Genomic DNA, 21,490 nt, shown 5'->3' with positions numbered 1-21,490 from the left:
GCCAGAGAGCTGGGCAAGAGTTATTCAGCCCTCATTTATACTTTGTACTAGCATAGCAGTTTCTCCTATTAGATGAAAATGCTGAGAGCAGAAAGTAAACATTTCTCTTCCATATCTTTTCATTACTGTATCCCTGGGACACAATACATGCCAATAAATATTTTGAAGAAAATAAAACTTGGTAAACTGCAAGTCTTTGGTGGGCAGTGATCTGAGGCTTCAGCACCAGAAAGCAAATATTGGCTCTTCCTCTTCTCTGGCAGCTTTGGTGGGGAAGGGAAGAGGGAGTAGAGAGAGAGAAAGGGAGCATTCTCCTAACTTGTGGGGTGGCCAGAAAAGGTGGTCAGGAGAGGGCAGTTTCTGCCTCTAACAGAGATGGACTAGAGTGAGGCAGTAGTTCATAAGCAAGAATTCATTAGGTTTTTGGAGTTAGTTTAATTTGACATCTAGAGAATAAGAAGTGGAAGGCTTTATTATTCCAACTTACATATTCCCGTTTATACAGCCTGCATTTTTCTTACTTATTTAAACTAATCTCATGAATAGTTTAATCCTTTCAAACTCATTTCTGATGGAATTTCTTTTTTCAATTCACCCCAGCCCATCGGCTTAATGTTGGTTATTTATTTGAACTTCTACCCTACAAAACACAATAATCAATCTAAAAGTTGCAATGGATCAGGAGCATAATGGATTTTACATTCTTAGCATCTAAAAGAAACCATAAAACCTGGAGCTTGATAACATGAAATATTAATTCTTTGCTATAAATAATTTAAAAATAGATTATCAAATACACTCTGACTAAAGATGTAGCTTTTTCTATTGCCTTATTAATACTGAAAAAGCAATATTCATATTTGATTCTCTTCTAACTTCCATATAAAACTGTATGGACCGTTTTTCTTCTTAAAAATGCAGTACTCAGCACAAGGGTGAATGTGAGAATCTCATTGTTACCCTTTGTGATTCAGATGATGCTTCTGGTAACAATCATTTATTGGTGAATGCAGCCAAAGAAAGTGGGGGCATGTAAAAGTCTCCTTGTAAAAGCTCCAGACACTGCAAGTGGGAGCTTGGGAGATTAGGACTGTGCAGAAGACTCCTTGCTTCTCAGACATCCCATCTAATGGGGTCCCTTCCCAGAAGCTGGCCCCAAACTGCACTGGCTAAAGTTTGCTTTGCACTGTTCCGCCTTTCCTGCTGTGTCTGGCTCTGCTTTGGTTTACTCCTCCATGGCCTGTTGAGAGCTTTGTTATCTACTCTTCTCTGACTTCTGGGGTCACATAGCTCCATTGTGGTGACCCTCTCCTGTGGCAGTGGCCTCTTCTCAGGCCCTTTTGGAGCAAACTGAGCAGGAGCTAGCAGAAACACTGGCCAGGTAGCAATCTCTTTAGAGCCGCCCCAACTCACTGAATCAGATTCAGGGGACTATTTGAAGCAGACGGATTTGGGGCCTAACACATCTTGGTTCAAATCCCTGTTCCATTTGTTACTAACATTGTGAGTTTGGTTAAGGCAGTTAACTTCTCTGGGCCTCTGTTTTCTTATCTTTAAACTGGCCTAATTATATCTAACTCAAGGGAACTTGTAAGGATTAGACAAGACATGGATAAGCAGATGCTAGAAATATAAGTCCTCTTGGAGATCACCTAGGGACTCTGATTTTATAGGCAAGAAAAGTAACATTCAAAGAAGCAACGTTACTTTTTTGTAAGGAGTCTTGAACCTAATTTTAAAAAATTCACTGCTAGTGTACAAAGAACTCTTAAGAATCCCTGTCCTGTGCCCCAGTAAAGGACAAAAATAAAAATGCTCTGTGACTGTAGTTATCTAATGACTTGTAATAACCTCTCACCTTCTGTATTCCTGGGCTTAATCTGAGGTTCCTTTTCCTTTTATTGAGAAGTAGCCTTGGCCTGGATATGTTAGTAACTGTTTTCTATACTGGTATCCCAATATCCCATTCTAGCTAAAGTTTCGGGAAGCAGATCTAAGTGTTTTCTGCTCCCACCCCTGGGTTTCAGCGGAGGCTGCTGAATAAGGCAGGTGACTGAGGAACAGTTTGTGCCAGGGCTGACTGGTGACCCATGAGGTGGCATTGACAAAGACTGTTGGTCATCTTTGATGAGGTGGATGATGGCACCAGCTGTCTTTAGAACTGGGCTGGAGAATACTGCAAGAACTGTTCTGTGGGAAGTAGAAGAGAAGGGGGACACGTATGCAGAGCAAAGCAGTGGTGTCAGTGAGAGGGACAGTCACAGATCAGGGGAGAGAAATGTGGGGAGGAGCCATGCCTAGAACCACCGCTGACATTATTCTGTCTTCAGTCTTCCCTTTCCTATTTGTGTTACAGCCAATAAGCATTACTCTTGGGAAGTCAAGCAACTTAATTTTTGTCTCTTTCCTTTAAAACTCATACTGTGAGGCTATTGACTTCTGCTCAATAAAATATATGGTAAATCCTATCACTTCTGGTTTCTTTGTGGTACAAAAGGTCCTCCAACAAGTAATTAATATGTCCAGAATATTGGAACAATTTAAGCTTCTTTCAAAGTTATGCCAATCCCCTTTCCTAACTTGGGCCTGCTGCCATTTCCTCTGCCTTGAGCTTCCATGATTCCTCTCTCAGTGCTGAAGGGAAGAGGGGAGTATGGAAAACGGTAAGAAAGCTCTCACTTGACTGATACTGTCTCAAGCTCATGTCCACTTTCTGGACCTAGATGGCATTTAAGGCTGATGCATTGTCTCATGGGAGTGTTTTAGTAGGTTCTTTGGAGGACAAGCTTCCCATTTCAAATGGTATTTCATCTGCATTCCCTTGATCCAGGGCAAGTACTGTCCTTAGAAGTTGGTAACAACTTTTCTGTTGGTCCCTGGTTTTCAATTCTGTACTCCCCTCCCACACAAACAAAATCCCTATTTTTCTGTTGGGGACCTATCACCGGCCCCCAACACCCTAGTCAGCTGTCTCAGGCAAGATTCCACATGACTGTTCCCCAACACTCTCTCATAACAAGTTGACAAGAAACACTCCTCCATTCTCTGCCCTGACAAACTCGGGAGTGCAGGCCCAGCCCAGGGCAACAGCCATCTCTTCTGTGTTCTGCTGTCAGTGCGGTTAGCTCCTCAGCCATGTATTCCCTAGATTTCTCAGGGATGAGTCATAAACTAGACCTGAATGCCCAAACTATAGGGGACACATACTGAACCATCTGAGAAATCTCTCTGAAGACCTTTCACCCAGATTTGAGATGGAAGTTGAATTACCTTTTACCTACTCCTCGGTGGGGGAAAGAGTAGGACTGATAGCACACCAAGAGCTCTTTTCAAAAGTTGTCCCCTAAGTTCTAACAACCTTTTCCTCTCTAACTTCTTGTGTAGACTGGAATTCGATGGTCAAAGGTGTGAAACTGGTTTTCTTCTTCATCAAATTGCAAATCTATGTGGCGGTATCTCATCTCATTTTGCCACCTCATTGTAAACTGAGACTTCAAAAAGTTTTAATATCCTGTTTCACTTACAGCAACCTCCCAGCGCCCAACAATAGCCTGAGTCTATCTCTGTTCTTTGCATATAAAGCAGTCTAACTAACACAAACCCCATTATCATTGGAGGAGAATTCCAGGAAAATCATGAAAGAAGGAAGCCTGTGTAGAAGGTAGGAGAAAAAGAGGGGATGATGGTAGTAAGCCTTCAGATAGATTGATTTAGGAGTCTTGCTCATATTCATTGTGTCCAGTTAGTGGTCCCCAACATGTTTTAATAGTTCCCCTGGTGGAGTGGCTGCTGCTACCTGGATGGTTAAGAGAAGTCCCTAAAACTAATGGAAAATAATACAAGCCCATAACAACCATTTTCTTATGGCTGCGCCCCATGGCTTGACCAGCAAGTAATTCAATATATAAATGTTTTTACCACCCCAAAGTTGAATACAACTACATGAAAATTTAAAGTCAAAGAAATCATCCTAGTTAATAATTAATTCATTAATTTAAGACAAGGTCTTTGTCTCCCAGACTGGAGTGCAGTGGTGCAATCTTGGCTCACTGCAACCTCTGCCTACTAGGCTCAGGTGATCCTCCCACCTAAGCCTCCCAAGTAACTGGAACTGCAGGTGTGCGGCACCACACCCAGCTAACTTTTGTATTTTGGTAGAGATGGAGTTTCACCCTGTTGCCCAGGCTTGTCTCGAACCCCTGAGCTCAGGTGACCCACCCACCGTGGACTCCCCAAAATGCTGTGATTACAGGCGTGAGACACCACGCGTGGCCCAATCATCCAAACTTCTGATCAAGATAATGGGTTAAGTTTATATGAGAAGATCACTTTTCCTACTTTAAAAATGTAAAATAAATACTGGCTAAAATATTTAAAAATTTGGAAACTACCAGAACAATAACTTTTAAAAAGTATTCTACTGTTTAACAAATGCATAGGCAGATCAGTGAATCAGAATAGAGAGTAGAGAAAAAGATTCAGATATACATGAGGAATTAAAGTGTAATAAAGTTAGCACTTCAAATCAGTAGGATAAAAATTGATGATATATGATGTTGGAACACCTGGAAAACCATTTGGTAAAAAAATAAAGTTAGATTGCGCTCTCACACAAAAACAATGACTTAAATGTGAAAACAAAACCATAAAAATTGTAGAATAAAATATTGGAGAATTCATTCGTAATCTCATAAACATAAAATCAAAGACTGATAAGTTGGGCACTTTAAAAGCACAACATTTCTTCATTAAAAAACCCACAAACAAAAAAACTAATGACAAATGGGAAAAATATTTGCAATTTATATCACAGTTAAACAGCTAATTTCTTTAAAATGTAAAGAGTGCCAAAACACAATAGAAAAATGGGTGACGGATGTGAACAAATGGTTCATGGAAAAGGAAATTCATATGGCTCTTGAAGTTATGAAAAGACACATTCAGTGTCACTTTTAATAAAAGAAATGGAAATTAAAACCACAATGAAATACCATTTTCTATCCATAAGACTGACAAAGAACAAAAATTTGGATACCACCCCCTGTTGTTGAAGATGTGGGAAAATAGGTATCCTCATGCATACATGTAGAAGTACCACTTGGTACAACCTTTATGGAGGGCCACATTTATCACAGTAAAATAAACAGTCTGTTTCACACAACCATTTCTTTCAGAGATACACATAAGTGAAATGACATAAATACAAGAATATTTGTCACAGGACAACGAGGTATGTGTAAGGATAGTCATTGCAGCATTATTTGTAATAGTAAAAGACTAGAAACAACCTTAATGCTTATGTGTAAGAAACTGGTCAAAAAAATTATGGTTACCAGCCTGGGAAACACAGTGAGACCTCTACAAAAAATAAATAAAATTAGCTAGGTATGGTGGCACATGCCTGCTCTCCCAGCTACTCAGGAGGCTGAGTTGGGAGGATCGTTTGAGCCTGGGAAGTTGAGGCTGCAGTGAGCTGTGTTCACGCAACTGCACTTCAGCTTGAGTGACAGAGTGAGACCCTGTCTCGGAAAAAAAAAAAGGGTACGATAAAACAATGCAACCACTGGAAGAATGAGGCAGTATTAAGATATACTGATTTAGAAGGATGTTCTTATTGTTATGTGAAAAGCAAGTGAGCCATCATATATATAGCATGCTATTTCTGAGATATATATATATATATATGCATAGAATATTTCTGACTGCTACATAAGACACTGGCAATAGTGGGAGAGGATTTGAGTGGGGACAGAGGGAGTAGCAGGCTGGCACTCTCATTCTCTTTTCAGAAGAAGAACCTTTTGACAAATTGGAACTCCAAGCCCAGACTGATATGGGGCCAAGTTTACATGACCACTGTGGTGCAGAGGCCCTAAGCTGAGAAACTTACATACAAATTGGTCCACAAGCTGAAAGCCCTGACAGGGGAACATGGGAACCACCCACAGGAACCCCTCCACAATGCAGGGCACTATTTCCAGCTGGGTCCTGGACTGTCATCCACCCAGAGCAACTCTTTTGGGTCAGATTTCCCCCATTAATTCTGTCCTATGACTCTTCTGTGTCTGGGTCTCTGGTGTTCTTTGAAGCCACTATGCTTGCCTCAGTAGCAGACAGCTGGCCCTCATCGTGTCCATATCCAGTCCTGGTAAGCTTCATTGCTCCTGATGGCATCCTACTCTATAGCCTTTCCACTTCTCATCTCATGTTTGTTCCCCAGTTTTTCCCTGGTTACAACTTAATTGACTTTGACATTTCTCCATGATGATTCTGGCTATCCAGCGTGGCTAAGCTGAATTAGCTTGCCCCACGTGAATTCTCTTTCTGATATAACCTGGCCTCAGGACACTTCTATCTTAGTGGAATTGCTCCTGCCCCCAGTGTGGAAACATACAGACCCCATCCATTGAATGAAGCTTCTTTCTTCTTTTTTTGAGACAAGGTCTGCTCTGTCACCCAGGCTGGAGTGCAGTGGCACAATCACGGCTCCCTGCAGCCTTGACTCTGGGGCTCAACTGATCCTCCCATCTCAGCCTCTCAAGTAACTGGGGCTACAGGCATGAGCCACCATGCCCAACTGATTTTTTAATTTTTTGTAGAGATATGGTCTCATTATGTTGCCCAGGCTGGTCTCAAACTTCTGGGCTCAAGCGATCCTCCAGCCTCAGGCTCCCAAAGTGTTGAGATTACAGGCATGAGCCACCGCATCCAGCCAGAAACTTCTTTCTTAAAGTCAGTTGGTCACAGGGCTTCTCCACACCACGCCCCACCCGCCCATTTCTTTATTTCCCCTTCTCAGTTTCACAGGTGGTCCTGGGATCATTCTTCTGCTTCCTCCCTCCACCTTTACCCTTAGGCTCACAGCTGCTTGTGCTGACAGCAGAGTAATGAATGATTCAGGGAGTACACACTTTTTTCTTCCACCAATGTATGCCCTACTAAAGATGTTTTTTATTGAACTAGAACTAGTTTTGTTGCAACTGACCTGACATTTTCTCTGCATTCTCTTTAACTGTGTTGATGTCATTTTGTAAGGAGGTAATGAGTTTAGCATGTCGTTCACTCCCTACATTCTTGTACTCCTCCCAATATTCCTTTTCACTGAGTTTCTCAAGAAATAGTTTCTCAGCATTACTTATTTGCATGCGCATATCTGTTGAAAAAAAGACACTGTGTCATTTCTATTTTCCTTGTAACCATTATATGTTGCAATCTGGTTTTAAGAAGTTAAGATCTGATATTAAAATACTGTTAACTCATAAGTACTATTTGATGTCTAAAATTTATGGAATTCTAAACTATTCAAACTATTGTTATCTATCCTGATTCAAAATCTAAGTAAAATTAAACTTCTGATTATAAAGTAGATGTGTAGTTTGATGGTTGATTGAAATACATAATAGACAACCCATATGCATAGGAAGCTGCAAGTTTACATCATTCCTGTGATATAGCTTAATAAAGGTCCTAGTTTGTATAGTGTATCATATGATGTGTATTCTTTATTAGTAAAATATCATTTTTTTGGCCATTATACTCTCTGAGCAAAAGTGATTTCAACTTGTGTCCTTCCCAGGTCCTTGGCAACCATTTTTGTAAGTAAATTGTTTGATGCAGTCATCTAAACTTCATTTGTTTGGATTTCTCTTGTATGAAATAATAGCCTCTGATGGTCATACTAACATGTCTTCTCCCACCCCTCTTTGGTAAAACCAGAGTGATAGGTAAGTTCCCAAGTTAAATATACAAATATTGAACTATTTCAAGGATATAAACTTTGTTTGCTAAACATGATATTCTATTCAATCTTTAGGCCAAATATCATGTTGCTGAATATTTTTGAAAAAGAAGCATTACAAAAGAGTCAAGTACAACGAACTTAATGGCTGTTTGTCTCATCACCATATATCACCTTGTTTGAGAGTTCTTTGAAGGCAAGACTACATTATATTCATCTCTGTAAATCCAGCACTTAGCACAGAGCCTGGCAATTAGTTGGTGCTCAATAAATGTCTGTTGAATGACTGAAGCGTTTCAATCAGGCCAGGGTGATATTCTTCAGTTCAGAGGTCCAGAAGGACTCAGGACTCATCTTTTTCCAAAGATGTACACGAGATTCTAATTTTTTTTTTTTTTTTTTTTTGGGATGTAGTTTCACTCTGTTGCCCAGACTGGAGTGCAGTGGCATGATCTCAGCTCACTGCAACCTCCGCCTCCCAGGTTCAAGTGATTCTCCTGCCCAGCCTCCCAAGTAGCTGAGATCAGGCACCCACCAACACACCCAGCTAATTTTTGTATTTTTAGTAGAGACAGGGTTTCACTATGTTGGCCAGGCTGGTCTCGAACTCCTGACCTCAGACAATCTGCCCGCCTTGACTTCCCAAAGTGCTGGGATTACAGGCGTGAGCCACCGGGCCTGGCCACAAGATACTATATTTAAAATCTCTTAACAAATGGTGCTTGTTATTTTCATTAAACAATTATTAATACTACTATAACCTAGATGGGCAGTTGCTCTCATTCGAGCAGACTGCTACTGTCTCAGGCCTGTGCCCCATTTGGCCTTTGAGGGGAGGGTTGGTAGATGTCACTGAAGATTGTAAAAGGGAGATGGATGTAGTGGCTGTTTTTCTACTTTCTTAGAACCTTTTCCCTTCCCTTCTAGTAACACACATGCCCCAGAGATTTTTGTTTGTTTAAGCTGAGATCTGACAGCATATGAGGCCTTGCATCTAGGTGAGAAGCACTCTGTCTTTCTGTGTGAAGTGATGTGAAAAGACTGACATCCCCTTTATGCTTAGGCTAGTTTGAGTTAGATTTTTTATCCTTGCAACTGAAAGAGTCCTTACTAAAAGTTGGATGAAAAGGGTTGCAGCAGTAGTTTTCAAACCTTACTGTGCATAGGAATCCCCCAGGATCTTGTCAGAATGCAGATTCTGATTCAGTAGGGCTGGGTGGGGCCTGGGAATTGGCATTCTAACAAGCTGACAGGTGAAGCACCTGCTGCTGCTCCACACCAAAATGAGTTGCAAGGGACTACCTGGGACATAAAGTGACTACCTTGGAAATGTTTTCCAGACACTTCTGTTCTCTTACTTTCCCTTTCTTCCTGCATGTCTGTGAGCTTCCTTTCTTCCCATACATGTCCAGTCCTCCTCTACTGTGCTTAGCCATGCAGTGTGGCCCAGTCTTGTATGACACATCCCCATGCTCAGCCCAAACCATAAACAGGCACATCTCAACTAACTGGGCCCATTCCTTTAGAAGGCAGTTTAGCGAGTATACCTGAGCATCCTTTGGGGTCTCACTCCCATCTCAAGGCACTTATTAAAGTATTCCTTCCAAACATAAGCAGAACTCTCTTGGAAAGAAGTCGTGCAAAATATACTATCTACCATGTCATGACATCCCTATTGCCAGTGAAGAGACTTGGGTAGGAGGAGGTCTATGGGAACAGTTTTGGACTCCCCTAAAAATGAAACTTGCCTATTGATGTTTGGTCTTGGAAATGATTTCACTCAAAACAACAAATATCTATTGAGTGGAGGGTCTGCTTTGTGCAAAGTGCTCAGCTAAGTAGGCACTTGGAGAAATCCAGAAATAAGTGGATTTCCTAAGGGCTAACAAATGATAGCACTTAGGTCTCTTTCTCGTGTTTTCCAGCTTCCTAGCAGGGATGTTATTTATGGAGGTTTTGGAAAAAGTGGTCCTAGAAATCTTAGCAGCAAGTTTAGAATGAAGGAATAGGAATTTCAAAATAAGTATGTCAGAACTGCATGATTTACCCTCAGTACCATAGTATTTCCTAAGCCTACAACAAGAGTATGCCCTGGGTCTTTCATTGCCTGCACCTAGTGTCATTACTACCCATGTTCTCCAAACTTCCCCTTTCCCAACTCTAATCCCTATTTCCCCCTAATGGGGTGCTTGGCTCCCTTAGAGATATTGGGGGAAACACTTTTCATGGTTATATTCGCCTTATCATTCCCAAATCTAAACTGAAGCTGAAGCCAATGAAACCACCAAACAACAGAATTAAAAAAGAAAAAGAAAAAGAACAAAACCCTACTATGAGTAACGGTGTTTAACAGGATACTGTCCTGTTGTAAGAGTCAGATGAGGCCGGGCGTGGTGGCTCATGCCTGTAACCCCAGAACTTTGGGAGACTGAGGTGGGACTATCCCTTGAGCCCAGGAGTTCAAGACCAGCCTGGGCAACATAGCAAGACCTCATCTCTACAAAAAAGGAACAAAATTCCCAGGCATGGTGGTGTGCACCTGGAGTCCCAGCTACTTGGGAGGCTGAGGTGGGAGGACTGCATGAGCCCGGGAGGTTAAGATTGCAGTAAGCTGAGATTGCACCACTGCACTCCAGCCCTGGGTGACTGAACTATACCCTATCTCAAAAAACAGTCAGATAAATTTCATCTGTTTTTGATCACTACCCTTCTTCCACCTCCTTGTTTGGCTTCATTACCTCTACTCACTTTATTATTTCCCTCTCCTGCCCATTTACCTACATGTGTTTGTGGTTGTGGTGGTAATGATGCCATTTAAAATACACTCACAGCACTTTGAACATATTGGAAGAATAAAGCATTAATATATTCAAGAAATAGCTTGGCACAACTCTATGATAGTTTTCTATGTTCCTAAATCACCTCTCAAGTTTTTTTCCTGGTCTCTTTCAAACTTCCATTTTTCCTTCATTGCTTCTTCAACATCCTCTCTTGTTACAACTGGCAATCCCTCTGCCTTCTCTTCACTCAGTTCCTTTAGTAGATGCCGTATGTGCCAAATCTGTTCTTCTTTTAAGCGGCTATTCTATCATGAAAATCAACAGTAATTCACGTTTGATCAACTATGTACACTGTTTTTCCTCAAAATAGAGTCAAGCAGCTCCCCGCCTTTGGGTGTCACAGGAAGCCAACTGGGAAGCCTGGACTTCTACTTCCACCAGGCATGATGAGGTGGTATCCCTACTTCCGCTGGCAGAGCAATGCCAATAAAAGCTAGGTAAAACAGAAGATTACAAGTAAGATCTAGAGTCTTATGACATTATACAAAAATGTCCTACTAAGGTGGCTGACATTTTAGAATTATTATTTTTAGTCCTTTTTTTTTAAGAGATGAGTTCTTGCTATGTTGCTATGCTGCTCTGAAACTCCCTTGGCCTCTCAAAGTGCTGGGATTACAGGTATGAGCCAGCAAGCCTGGCCTATAACAAAAGATTCATGTTATTGGAGTATTAGAGGGAGAGAAAGAGGGTGGGACTGAAAAAGTACTCAAATAAATAATGGCTGGAAACTTCCCAAATTTCCAAGAGACATAAGCCTATGAATTCAAGAAGCTGAGCATACCCCAAACAAGATAAGCAGAAAGAAATTCATGTTAAGACACATCATAATCAAACTTCCGAAAACTAAATACAAGGGAAAAGTCTGAAAAGCAGTCAGAGAAAAGCCACACCTTACCTATAGGGGAAAAAAAATTAGAGTACAGGGCATACCTAATTAGAATATCCAAAATCTGGGCAGCGTGTAGTGGTTCATGCCTGTAATTCCAGTGCTTTGGGAGGCAGAGGTGAAGGGATTACTTGAGGCCAGAAGTTCAAGACAAGCCTGGACAACATAGTGAGACTCTATCTCTACAAAAAATTTAAAATTTAGTCAGGCATGGTGCTGTAGTCTCAGCCACAGGCTGAGGGAGGCATCGCTTTAGCCCAGGAGTTTGAGGTTACAGTGAGCTATGATCGCACCACTGCACTCCAGGTTGGGTAAGAGAAAGACCCGGTTTCAAAAAATAAAAATAAGAAAATTCAAAATCTGAAATGCTCTAAAATCCGAAACTTTTTTTTTTTTTGAGATGGAGTCTTGCTCTGTCACCCAGGCTGGAGTGCAGTGGTGTGATCTTGGCTCACCGCAACCTCTGCCTCCCCAGTTCAAGCGATTCTCCTGCCTCAGCCTTCCAAGTAGCTGGGATTATAGGCGCCCACCACCACACCCGGCTAATTTTTTTTTTTTTTGTATTTTTGGTAGAGACGGGATTTCACCATGTTGGGCAGGCTGGTCTCGAACTCCTGACCCCAGGTGATCCATCCGCCTTGGCCTCCCAAAGTGCTGGAATTACAGGCATGAGCCACTATGTCCAGCCTAAATTCTGAAACTTCTTAAGTACTAACATGATGCCACAGATGGAAAGTAACACACCTGTTGTCATGTGACAGGTTGCAGTCAAAATGCAGGCACGTCAAACACAGTTTATTCAACATCCCCAAGGGAAAAATAAAGTTAACTTCAGGCTATGTGTATAAGGTGTATATGCAACATAAATGAATTTCATGTTTAGACTTGAGTCCCACCCCCAAGATACATCATTCTGTATATGCAAATATTCCAAAATCTAAAAGAATCTGAAACTGGAAACACTTCTGGTCCCAAGCATTTCAATTAAGGGGTACTCAAACTATGTCAGCACATGTTTCATCAGAAACCATGCTAGCTAGGAGAAAGATAATAGGAAGTGGCACATTATTTTTTATGTGATGAAAGTAAAGAACTGTCAATCTAGAATGCTAGACCCAGTGAAAATATCTAACAAAACATGTATAGGAGTTGCATAGTGAAAACTAGAAAATGCTGATTTAAAAAAAAATCAAGATCTGGGCCCGGCACAGTGGCTCCTGCCTGTAATCCCTGCACTTTGGGAGGCCAAGGCAGGTGCGTTGCTTGAGCTTAGGAGTTCAAGACCAGCCTGGGCAATATGGTGAAACCCTGTCTCTACAAAAAATTTAAAAATTAGCCAGGTGTGGTGGTCCATGCCTGTAGTCCCAGCTACTTGGAAGGCTGAGGTGGGAGCCCAGAGGTTGAGGCTGCAGTGAGCCGTAATTGTGCCACTGCACTCAAGCCTGGGTGCCTGAAGGAGATCCTGTCTCAATAAATAAATAAATTAAATAAAAATAAAACAAGGTCTAAATAAATGGAGAAACATATCATGTTCATGGATTGGAAGACAGCATAGTAAAGATATCCCAATATTGATATACAGCTTTAATATAATCCCTATGTAAAACTTAGTAAGTTTTCTTTGGGTGGGGGGGGCAAATATATACAAGATAATTCTAAAATTTATATGGGAAGACAAAGGAACCAGTATAGCTAAGATGATTTTGAAAAACCAGAATAAAGTAAGAGGAAATAATTTACCTTATTTCAAGATGTATTATATAGCTATAGTAATCAAGACTATATGGTATAGACAGAGGGATAGGCATAGAGATCAACTGAAGAGAACAGAGAACTCAGAAACAGACCCACACAAGACGGGGCGTGGTGGCTCACGCCTGTAATTCCAACACTTTGGGAGGCTGAGGCAGGCGGATCACTTGAGGTCAGCTTAAGACCAGCCTGGCCAACATGGTGAAACCACATGTCTACTAAAATTATAAAATTAGCCGGGCATGGTGGCCAAATAGGAACAGATCCAGTCTACAGCTCCCAGTGTGAGTGACGCAGAAGAGGGGCGATTTCTGCATTTCCAACTGAGGTACTGGGTTCATCTCACTAGGGCTTGTCAGATAGTGGGTGCAGGACAGTGAATGCAGCCTACTGAGCATGGGCTGAAGCAGGGCAAGGCATTGCCTCACTCGGGAAGTGCAAGGGGTCAGGGGATTCCCTTTCCTAGCCAAGGGAAGCTGTGAAAGATGGCACCTGGAAAATCGGGTCACTCCTGCCCTAATAATACTGCACTTTTCCAACGGTCTTAGCAAACGGCCACCAGGAGATTATATGCCACACCTGGCTGGGAGGGTCCCATGCCCACGGAGCCTCACTCCCTACTAGCACAGCAGTCTGAGATTGAACTGCAAGGTGGCAGCCAGGCTGGGGGAGGGGCGCTCGTGATTGCTGAGGCTTGAGTAGGTAAACAAAGCAGCCAGGAAGCTCGAACTGGGTGGAGCCCACTACAGCTCAAGGAGGCCTGCCTGCCTCTGTAGACTCCACCTCTGGGGGCAGGGAATAGCCAAACAAAAGGCAGCAGAAATCTCTGCAGACTTAAATGTCCCTGTCTGACAGCTTTGAAGAGGGTAGTGGTTCTCCCAGCTTGGAGTTTGAGATCTGAGAACGGACAGACTGCCTCCTCAAGTGGGTCCCTGAAACCCGAGTAGCCTAACTGGGAGGTACCCCCCAGTAGGGGCAGACTGACACCCCACACGGGTGGGTACCCCCCTGAGACAAAGCTTCCAGAGGAACGATCAGGCAGCAACAGTTGCTGTTCAGCAGTATTCGCTGTTCTGCAGCCCCTGCTGCTGACACCCAGGCAAACAGGGTCTGGAGTGGACATCCAGCAAACTCCAACAGACCTGCAGCTGAGGGTCCTGACTGTTAGAAGGAAAATTAACAAACAGAAAGGACATCCTAACCAAAACCCCATCTGTACGTCACCATCATCAAAGACCAAAGGTAGATGTAACCACAAAGATAGGGAAAAAACAGAGCAGAAAAGCTGGAAATTCTAAAAATCAGAGCACCTCTCCCCCTCCAAAGGAATGCAGTTCCTCGCCAGCAATGGAACAAAGCTGCAAGGAAAATGACTTTGATGAGTTGAGAGAAGAAGAATTCAGACGATCAAAATTCTCTGAGCTAAAGGAGGAAGTTCGAACCCATCGCAAAAAAGCCAAAAACGTTGAAAAAAGAATAGACAAATGGCTAACTAGAACAAAGAGTGTAAAAAAGACCTTAAATGACCTGATGGAGCTGAAAACCATGGCATGAGAACTACGTGATGCATGCACAAGCTTCAGTAGCCGATTCAATCAACTGGAAGAAAGGGTATTGGTGATTGAAGATCAAATGAATGAATTGAAGCAAGAAGAGAAGTTTAGAGAAAAAAGAGTAAAAAGAAACAAACAAAGCCTCCAAGAAATATGGGACTATGTGAAAAGACCAAATCTACATCTGATTGGTGTACCTGAAAGTGACGGGGAGAATGGAACCGAGTTGGAAAACACTCTTTAGGATATTATCCAGGAGAACTTCCCTAACCTAGCAAGGCAGGCCAACATTCAAATTCAGGAAATACAGAGAGCGCCACAAAGATACTCCTCGAGAAGAGCAACTACAAGACACATAATTGTCAGATTCACCAAAGTTGAAATGAAGGAAAAAATGTAAAGGGCAGCCAGAGAGAAAGGTAGGATTACCCACAAAGGGAAGCCCATCAGATAATAGTGGATCTCTCGGCAGAAACTCTATAAGCCAGAGAGAGTGGGGGCCAATATTCAACATTCTTAAAGAAAAGAATTTTCAAACCAGAATTTCATATCCAGCCAAACTAGGCTTCACAAGTGAAGGAGAAATAAAATCCTTTACAGACAAGCAAATGCTGAGAGATTTTGTCACCACCAGGTCTGTCTTACAAGAGCTCCTGAAGGAAGCACTCAACAACCAGTACCAGCCACTGCAAAAATATGCCAAATTATAGAGGCCATTGATGCTAGGAAGAAACTGCAGCAACTAATGAGCAAAATAACCAGCTAACATCATAATGACAGGATCAGACTCACACATAACAATGTTAACCTTAAATGTAAATGGGCTAAATGCTCCAATTAAAAGACACAGACTGGCAAATTGGATAAAGATTCAAGACCCATCAGTGTGCTTTATATAGGAGACCCATCTCACGTGCAGAGACACACATAGGCTCAAAATAAAGGGATGGAGGAAGATCTACCAAGCAAATGGAAAACAAAAAGAGGGGGTTGCAATCCTAATCTCTGATAAAACAGACTTTAAACCACTAAAGATCAGAAGAGACAAAGAAGGCCATTACATAATGGTGAAGGAATCAATTCAACAAGAAAAGCTAACTATTCTAAGTATATATGCACCCAATACAGGAGCACCCAGATTCATAAAGCAAGTCCTTAGAGACCTACAAAGAGACTTAGACTCCCACACAATAATAATGGGAGACTTTAACACCCCACTGTTAACATTAGACAGACCAACGAGACAGAAAGTTAACAAGGATATCCAGGAATTGAAATTACCTCTGCACTAAGTGGACCTAACAGACATCTACAGAACTCTCCACCCCAAATCAACAGAATATACATTCTTCGCAGCACCACGTCACATTTATTCCAAAACTGACCACATAGTTGGAAGTAAAGCAGTCCTCAGTAAATGTAAAAGAACAGAAATTATAACAAATTGTCTCTCAGACCACAGTGCAATTAAACTAGAACTCAGGATTAAGAAACTCACTCAAAACCGCTCTATGACATGGAAACTGAACAACCTGCTCCTGAATGACTACTGGGTACGTACCAAAATGAAGGCAGAAATAAAGATGTTCTTTGAAACCAATGAGAACAAAGACACAACATACCAGAATCTCTGGGACACATTTAAAGCAGTGTGTAGAGGGAAATTTACTCAATGCCCACAAGAGAAAGCAGGAAAGATCTAAAACCGACACCCTAACATCACAATTAAAAGAACTAGAGAAGCAGGAGCAAACACATTCAAAAGCTAGAAGGCAAGAAATAACTAAGATCAGAGCAGAACTGAAGGAGATAGAGACACAAAAAAACCCTTTAAAAAATCAATGAATCCAGGAGCTGGATTTTGAAAAGATCAACAAAATAGATAAACCACTAGCAAGACTAATGAAGAAGAAAAAAGAGAAGAATCAAATAGACGCAATAAAAAATGATAAAGGGGATATCACCACAGATCCCACAGAAATAGAAACTACCATCAGAGAATACTATAAACACCTCTATGCAAATAAACTAGAAAATCTAGAAGAAATGGATAAATTCCTGGACACACTCTCCCAAGACGAAGCCAGGAAGAAGCTGAATCCCTGAATAGACCAATAACAGGCTCTGAAATAGAGGCAAATAATTAATAGCCTACCAACCAATAAAAGTCCAAGACCAGACAGATTCACAGCCGAATTCTACCAGAGGTTCAAAGAGGAGCTGGTACTATGCCTTCTGAAAGTATTCCAATCAATAGAACAAGAGGGAATCCTCCCTAAGTCATTTTATGAGACCAGCATCATCCTGATACCAAAGTCTGGTAGAGACACAACAAAAAAAGAGAATTTTAGACCAATATCCCTGATGAACATCGATGCAAAAATCCTCAATAAAATACTGGCAAACCGAATCCAGCAGCACATCAAAAAGCTTATCCACCACGATCAACTTGGCTTCATCCTTGGGATGCAAGGCTGCTTCAACATACACAAATCAATCAACGTAATCCATCATATAAACAGAACCAAAGACAAAAACAACATGTATATCTCAATAGATGCAGAAAAGGCCTTCCACAAAATTTCACAACCTTCAGGCTAAAAACTCTCAATAAATTAGGTGTTCATGGGATATATCTCAAAATAATAAGAGCTATTTATGACAGACCCACAGCCAATATCATATTGAAGGGGCAAAAACTGGAAGCATTCCCTTTGGGTTTTTGGGACAAGGATGCCCTTTCTCACCGCTCCTATTCAACATAGTGTTGGAAGTTCTGGCCAGGGCAATCAGGCAGGAGATAGAAATAAAGGGTATTCAATTAGGAAAAGAGGAAGTCAAACTGTCCCTGTTTGCAGATGACACGATTGTATATTTAGAAAACTACATTTTCTCAGCCCAAAATCTCCTTAAGCTCATAAGCAACTTCAGCAAAGTCTCAGGATACAAAACCAATGTGCAAAAATCACAGGCATTCCTATATACCAATAACAGACAAACAGAGAGCCACATCATGAGTGAACTCCCATTCACAATTGCTTCAAAGAGAATGAAATACCTAGGAATACAACTTACAAGGGATGTGAAGGACCTCTTCAAGGAGAACTGCAAACCACTGCTCAATGAAATAAAAGAGGACACAAACAAATGGAAGAACATTCCATGCTCTTGGATAGGAAGAATCTATATCATGAAAATGGTCATACTGCCCAAGGTAATTTATAGATTCAATGCCATCCCCATCAAGCTACCAATGACTTTCTTCACAGAATTGGAAAAAACTACTTTAAAGTTCATATGGAACCAAAAAAGAGCCCACATTGCCAAGACAATCCTAAGGAAAAGAACAAAGCTGGAGGCATCACACTACCTGACTTCAAACTATACTACAAGGCTACAGTAACCAAAACAGCATGGTACTGGTACCAAAACAGAGATGTAGTCCAATGGAACAGAACAGAGCCCTCAGAAATAATACCACACATCTACAATCATCTGATCTTTGACAAACCTGACAAAAACAAGAAATGGGGAAAGGATTCCCTATTTAATAAATGGTGCTGGGAAAACTGGCTAGCCATATGTAGAAAACTGAAACTGGATCCCTTCCTTACACCTTACACAAAAATTAATTCAAGATGGATTGAAGACTTAAATGTTAGACCTAAAACCATAGAAACCCTAGAAGACAACCTAGGCAGTACCATTCAGGACATAGGCATGGGCAAAGACTTCATGTCTAAAACACCAAAAGCAATGGCAACAAAAGCCGAAATTGACAAATGGGATCTAATTAAACTAAAGAGCGTCTGCACAGCAAAAGAAACTACCATCAGAGTGAAAAGGCAACCTACAGAATGGGAGAAAATTTTTGCAATCTACTCATCTGACAAAGGGCTAATATCCCGAATCTACAAAGAACTTAAACAAATTTACAAGGAAAAATCAAATGACCCCATCAAAAAGTGGGCAAAGGATATGAACAGACACTTCTCAAAAGAAGACATTTATGCAGACAACAGACACATGAAAAAATGCTCATCATCACTGGTCCTCAGATAAATGCAAACCAAAACCACAATGAGATACCATCTCACACCAGTCAGAATGGCGATCATTAAAAAGTTAGGAAACAGCAGGTGCTGGAGAGGATGTGGAGAAATAGGAACACTTTTACACTGTTGGTGGGACTGTAAACTGGTTCAACCATTGTGGAAGACAGTGAGGCGATTCCTCAAGGATCTAGAACTAGAAATACCATTTGACCCAGCAATCCATGACTGGGTATATACCCAAAGGATTATAAATCATGCTGCTATAAAGACACATGCACATGTATGTTTATTGCGGCACTATTCCCAATAGCAAAGAATTGGAACCAACTGAAATGTCCATCAATGATAGACTGGATTAAGAAAATGTGGCACATATACACCATGGAATACTATGCAGCCATAAAAACGGATGAGTTCATGTCCTTTGTAGGGAAATGGATGAAACTGGAAACCATAATTCTAAGCAAACTATTGCAGGGACAGAAAACCAAACACCACATGTTCTCACTCATAGGTGGGAATTGAACAATGAGAACATTTGGACACAGGATGGGGAACATCACACACCGGGGCCTCTCGTGGGGTAGAGGGAGGGGCAAGGGATAGCATTAGGAGATATACCTAATGTAATGGGTGCAGCACATCAACATGGCACATGTATACATGTGTAACAAACCTGCACGTTGTGCACATGTACCCTAGAAATTAAAGTATAATAATAAAAAAAGGTCCACAGAAATCTCCAACTATTTTTTTAAAAATTCTGCTAAAATTTAAATATTTATTTTAAATTGAACAATTCAGTGGCATTTAGTACATTTATAGTGTTGTAGAACTGCCACCTCTATCTAGTTCCAAAACATTTCCAGCATTCCAAAGTAAAACTCCTTAGCCATTAGGCAGTCTCTCCCTCTCATCCCTTTCCCCCAGCCCTTGGCAACCAGCAATCTGTTCTGTCTGTATGAATTTATCTATTCCGGATATTGGAATAAATGGAATCATACAACATGCTGACCTTTTGTGTCTGGTATATTTTACTCAGCATATTTTGGATGTTCATCCACATTGTAGCACATATCAGTACTTCATTGCTTTTTATGACTACATAATATACCATTGTATGTATATACCACAATTGGCTTATCCATTCATCTGTTGATAATGAACACCTTTGGGCTCTTTCAGTTTGGCCTGGCATTTATTCCAAAGAAATGGAAACTTTTGTTCATACAAATACCTGTCCATTAATGTTTATATTAGCTTTATATAAAATGTCCAATAACTGATGCTATCAGCATGCATGTAACATGTACTCGAATACTTGTTTTTCATTCTTTTGGGAGTAGAATTACAGGGTCACATGGTAATCCTATATGCCTTTTTGAGGAACTGTCAAATTGTTTTCCAAAGTAGCTGAACAATTTTACATTCCCACCAGCAATGTATGAGCGTTCCAATTTTTCCACATCTTCATCACCACTTTGGTTAGAGCCATTCTAGTATCTGCAAAGTGGTACCTCATTGTGGTTTTTATTGGCATTTCTCAAATAACTATGTTGAGCATCTTTTCTTGTGCTTGTTAGCCATTTGTATGTCTTCTTTGGAGAAATGCCTATTCAATGTTGAACTGATTTTTGACAAAGGTGTGAAAGCAATTCAATGCAAGAAAGATAGGTTTATCAACCAATAGTGCAGACGCAACTGGACAGCTGCAGGTAAAAAAAAAAAAAGAAGAATCTTGATCTAAGCCTCACACTTTATACACAAGCTAACTCCAAATGGACCATGATTTAAATGTAAAAGGTGGAACTACAAAAATTTTAGAATAAAACGTAGGAGAAAATCTTTGGGATTTAGGGCTAGGCAAAGAGTTTGAAAACTTGACACTGAAAGCATAATCCATAAAAGGAACAATTGATAAACTGGACTTCATTAAAATTCAAAAATTTTACTCTGTTACCCTTTTATGAGGATGAAAGACAAACTATAGACTAGGAGAAAATATTTGCAAATAACATATCCAAGGAAGGATTGGTTTTAGAAGATTTTATATATATATATGTAAAGCTCAAGAGTACAAAAAGTCTAATTATAAAATGAGCAAAAGACAAACAAGCACATGAAAAGATATTCAATGTCATTATCCATTAGGGAAATGCAAATTAAAACCATACTGAGATATTACTACACACCTACCAGAAGGCTAACATAAAATAGTGCATAGTGACATCACTAAATTCTGGAGAGGATGAGGAGAAACTGGCTCTGTCATATATGATGGTGGAAATGTAAAAGGTACAGCCAGTTTGGAAAGTAGTTCAACAGTTTCTTTAAAAACTAACACTATCATACTACCCAGGAATTGAACTCCTGGGCATTTATTCCAAAGAAATGAAAACTTTTGTTCATACAAATACCTGTCCATTAATGTTTATATTAGCTTTATGTAAAATATCCAATAACTGGAAACAACCCAGATGTTCTCCAGGTGAATGGTTAAATAAACTCTGGTACATCCACACCACGTTACTAGCCAGCAATACAAAGAAATTAACTGATAACACACACAACAACCTGGATATACCTCCAGGGAATTATGCTGAATTTTAAAAAGCCAAGTACCAAAGGGTTACTTATTGTATGATTCCATTTGTATAACATGCCTG

General features: G+C 40.8%; 1 protein-coding gene across 5 annotated transcripts in view; it reads right to left on the bottom strand.

The window, feature by feature from the left end:
• The window catches only part of CCDC83 (coiled-coil domain containing 83), a 72,097-nt gene that overhangs the window by 33,031 nt on the left and 17,576 nt on the right, over window positions 1-21,490 (bottom strand). For all 5 annotated transcript variants that reach the window (XM_050755868.1, XM_050755867.1, XM_050755870.1 and 2 more), the window contains exons 4-5: window positions 10,661-10,823; window positions 6,986-7,153 (exon numbers count right to left, since the gene is read on the bottom strand). In XM_050755868.1, coding sequence (XP_050611825.1) covers window positions 6,986-7,153; window positions 10,661-10,823 — 331 coding nt within the window. The remainder of the gene's footprint in view (window positions 1-6,985; window positions 7,154-10,660; window positions 10,824-21,490) is intronic.

Source organism: Macaca thibetana, chromosome 14 (assembly GCF_024542745.1).
Source record: "Macaca thibetana thibetana isolate TM-01 chromosome 14, ASM2454274v1, whole genome shotgun sequence".
Taxonomy (NCBI): Eukaryota; Metazoa; Chordata; class Mammalia; order Primates; family Cercopithecidae; genus Macaca; species Macaca thibetana.
This window is presented reverse-complemented; position numbering and strand designations above follow the sequence as displayed.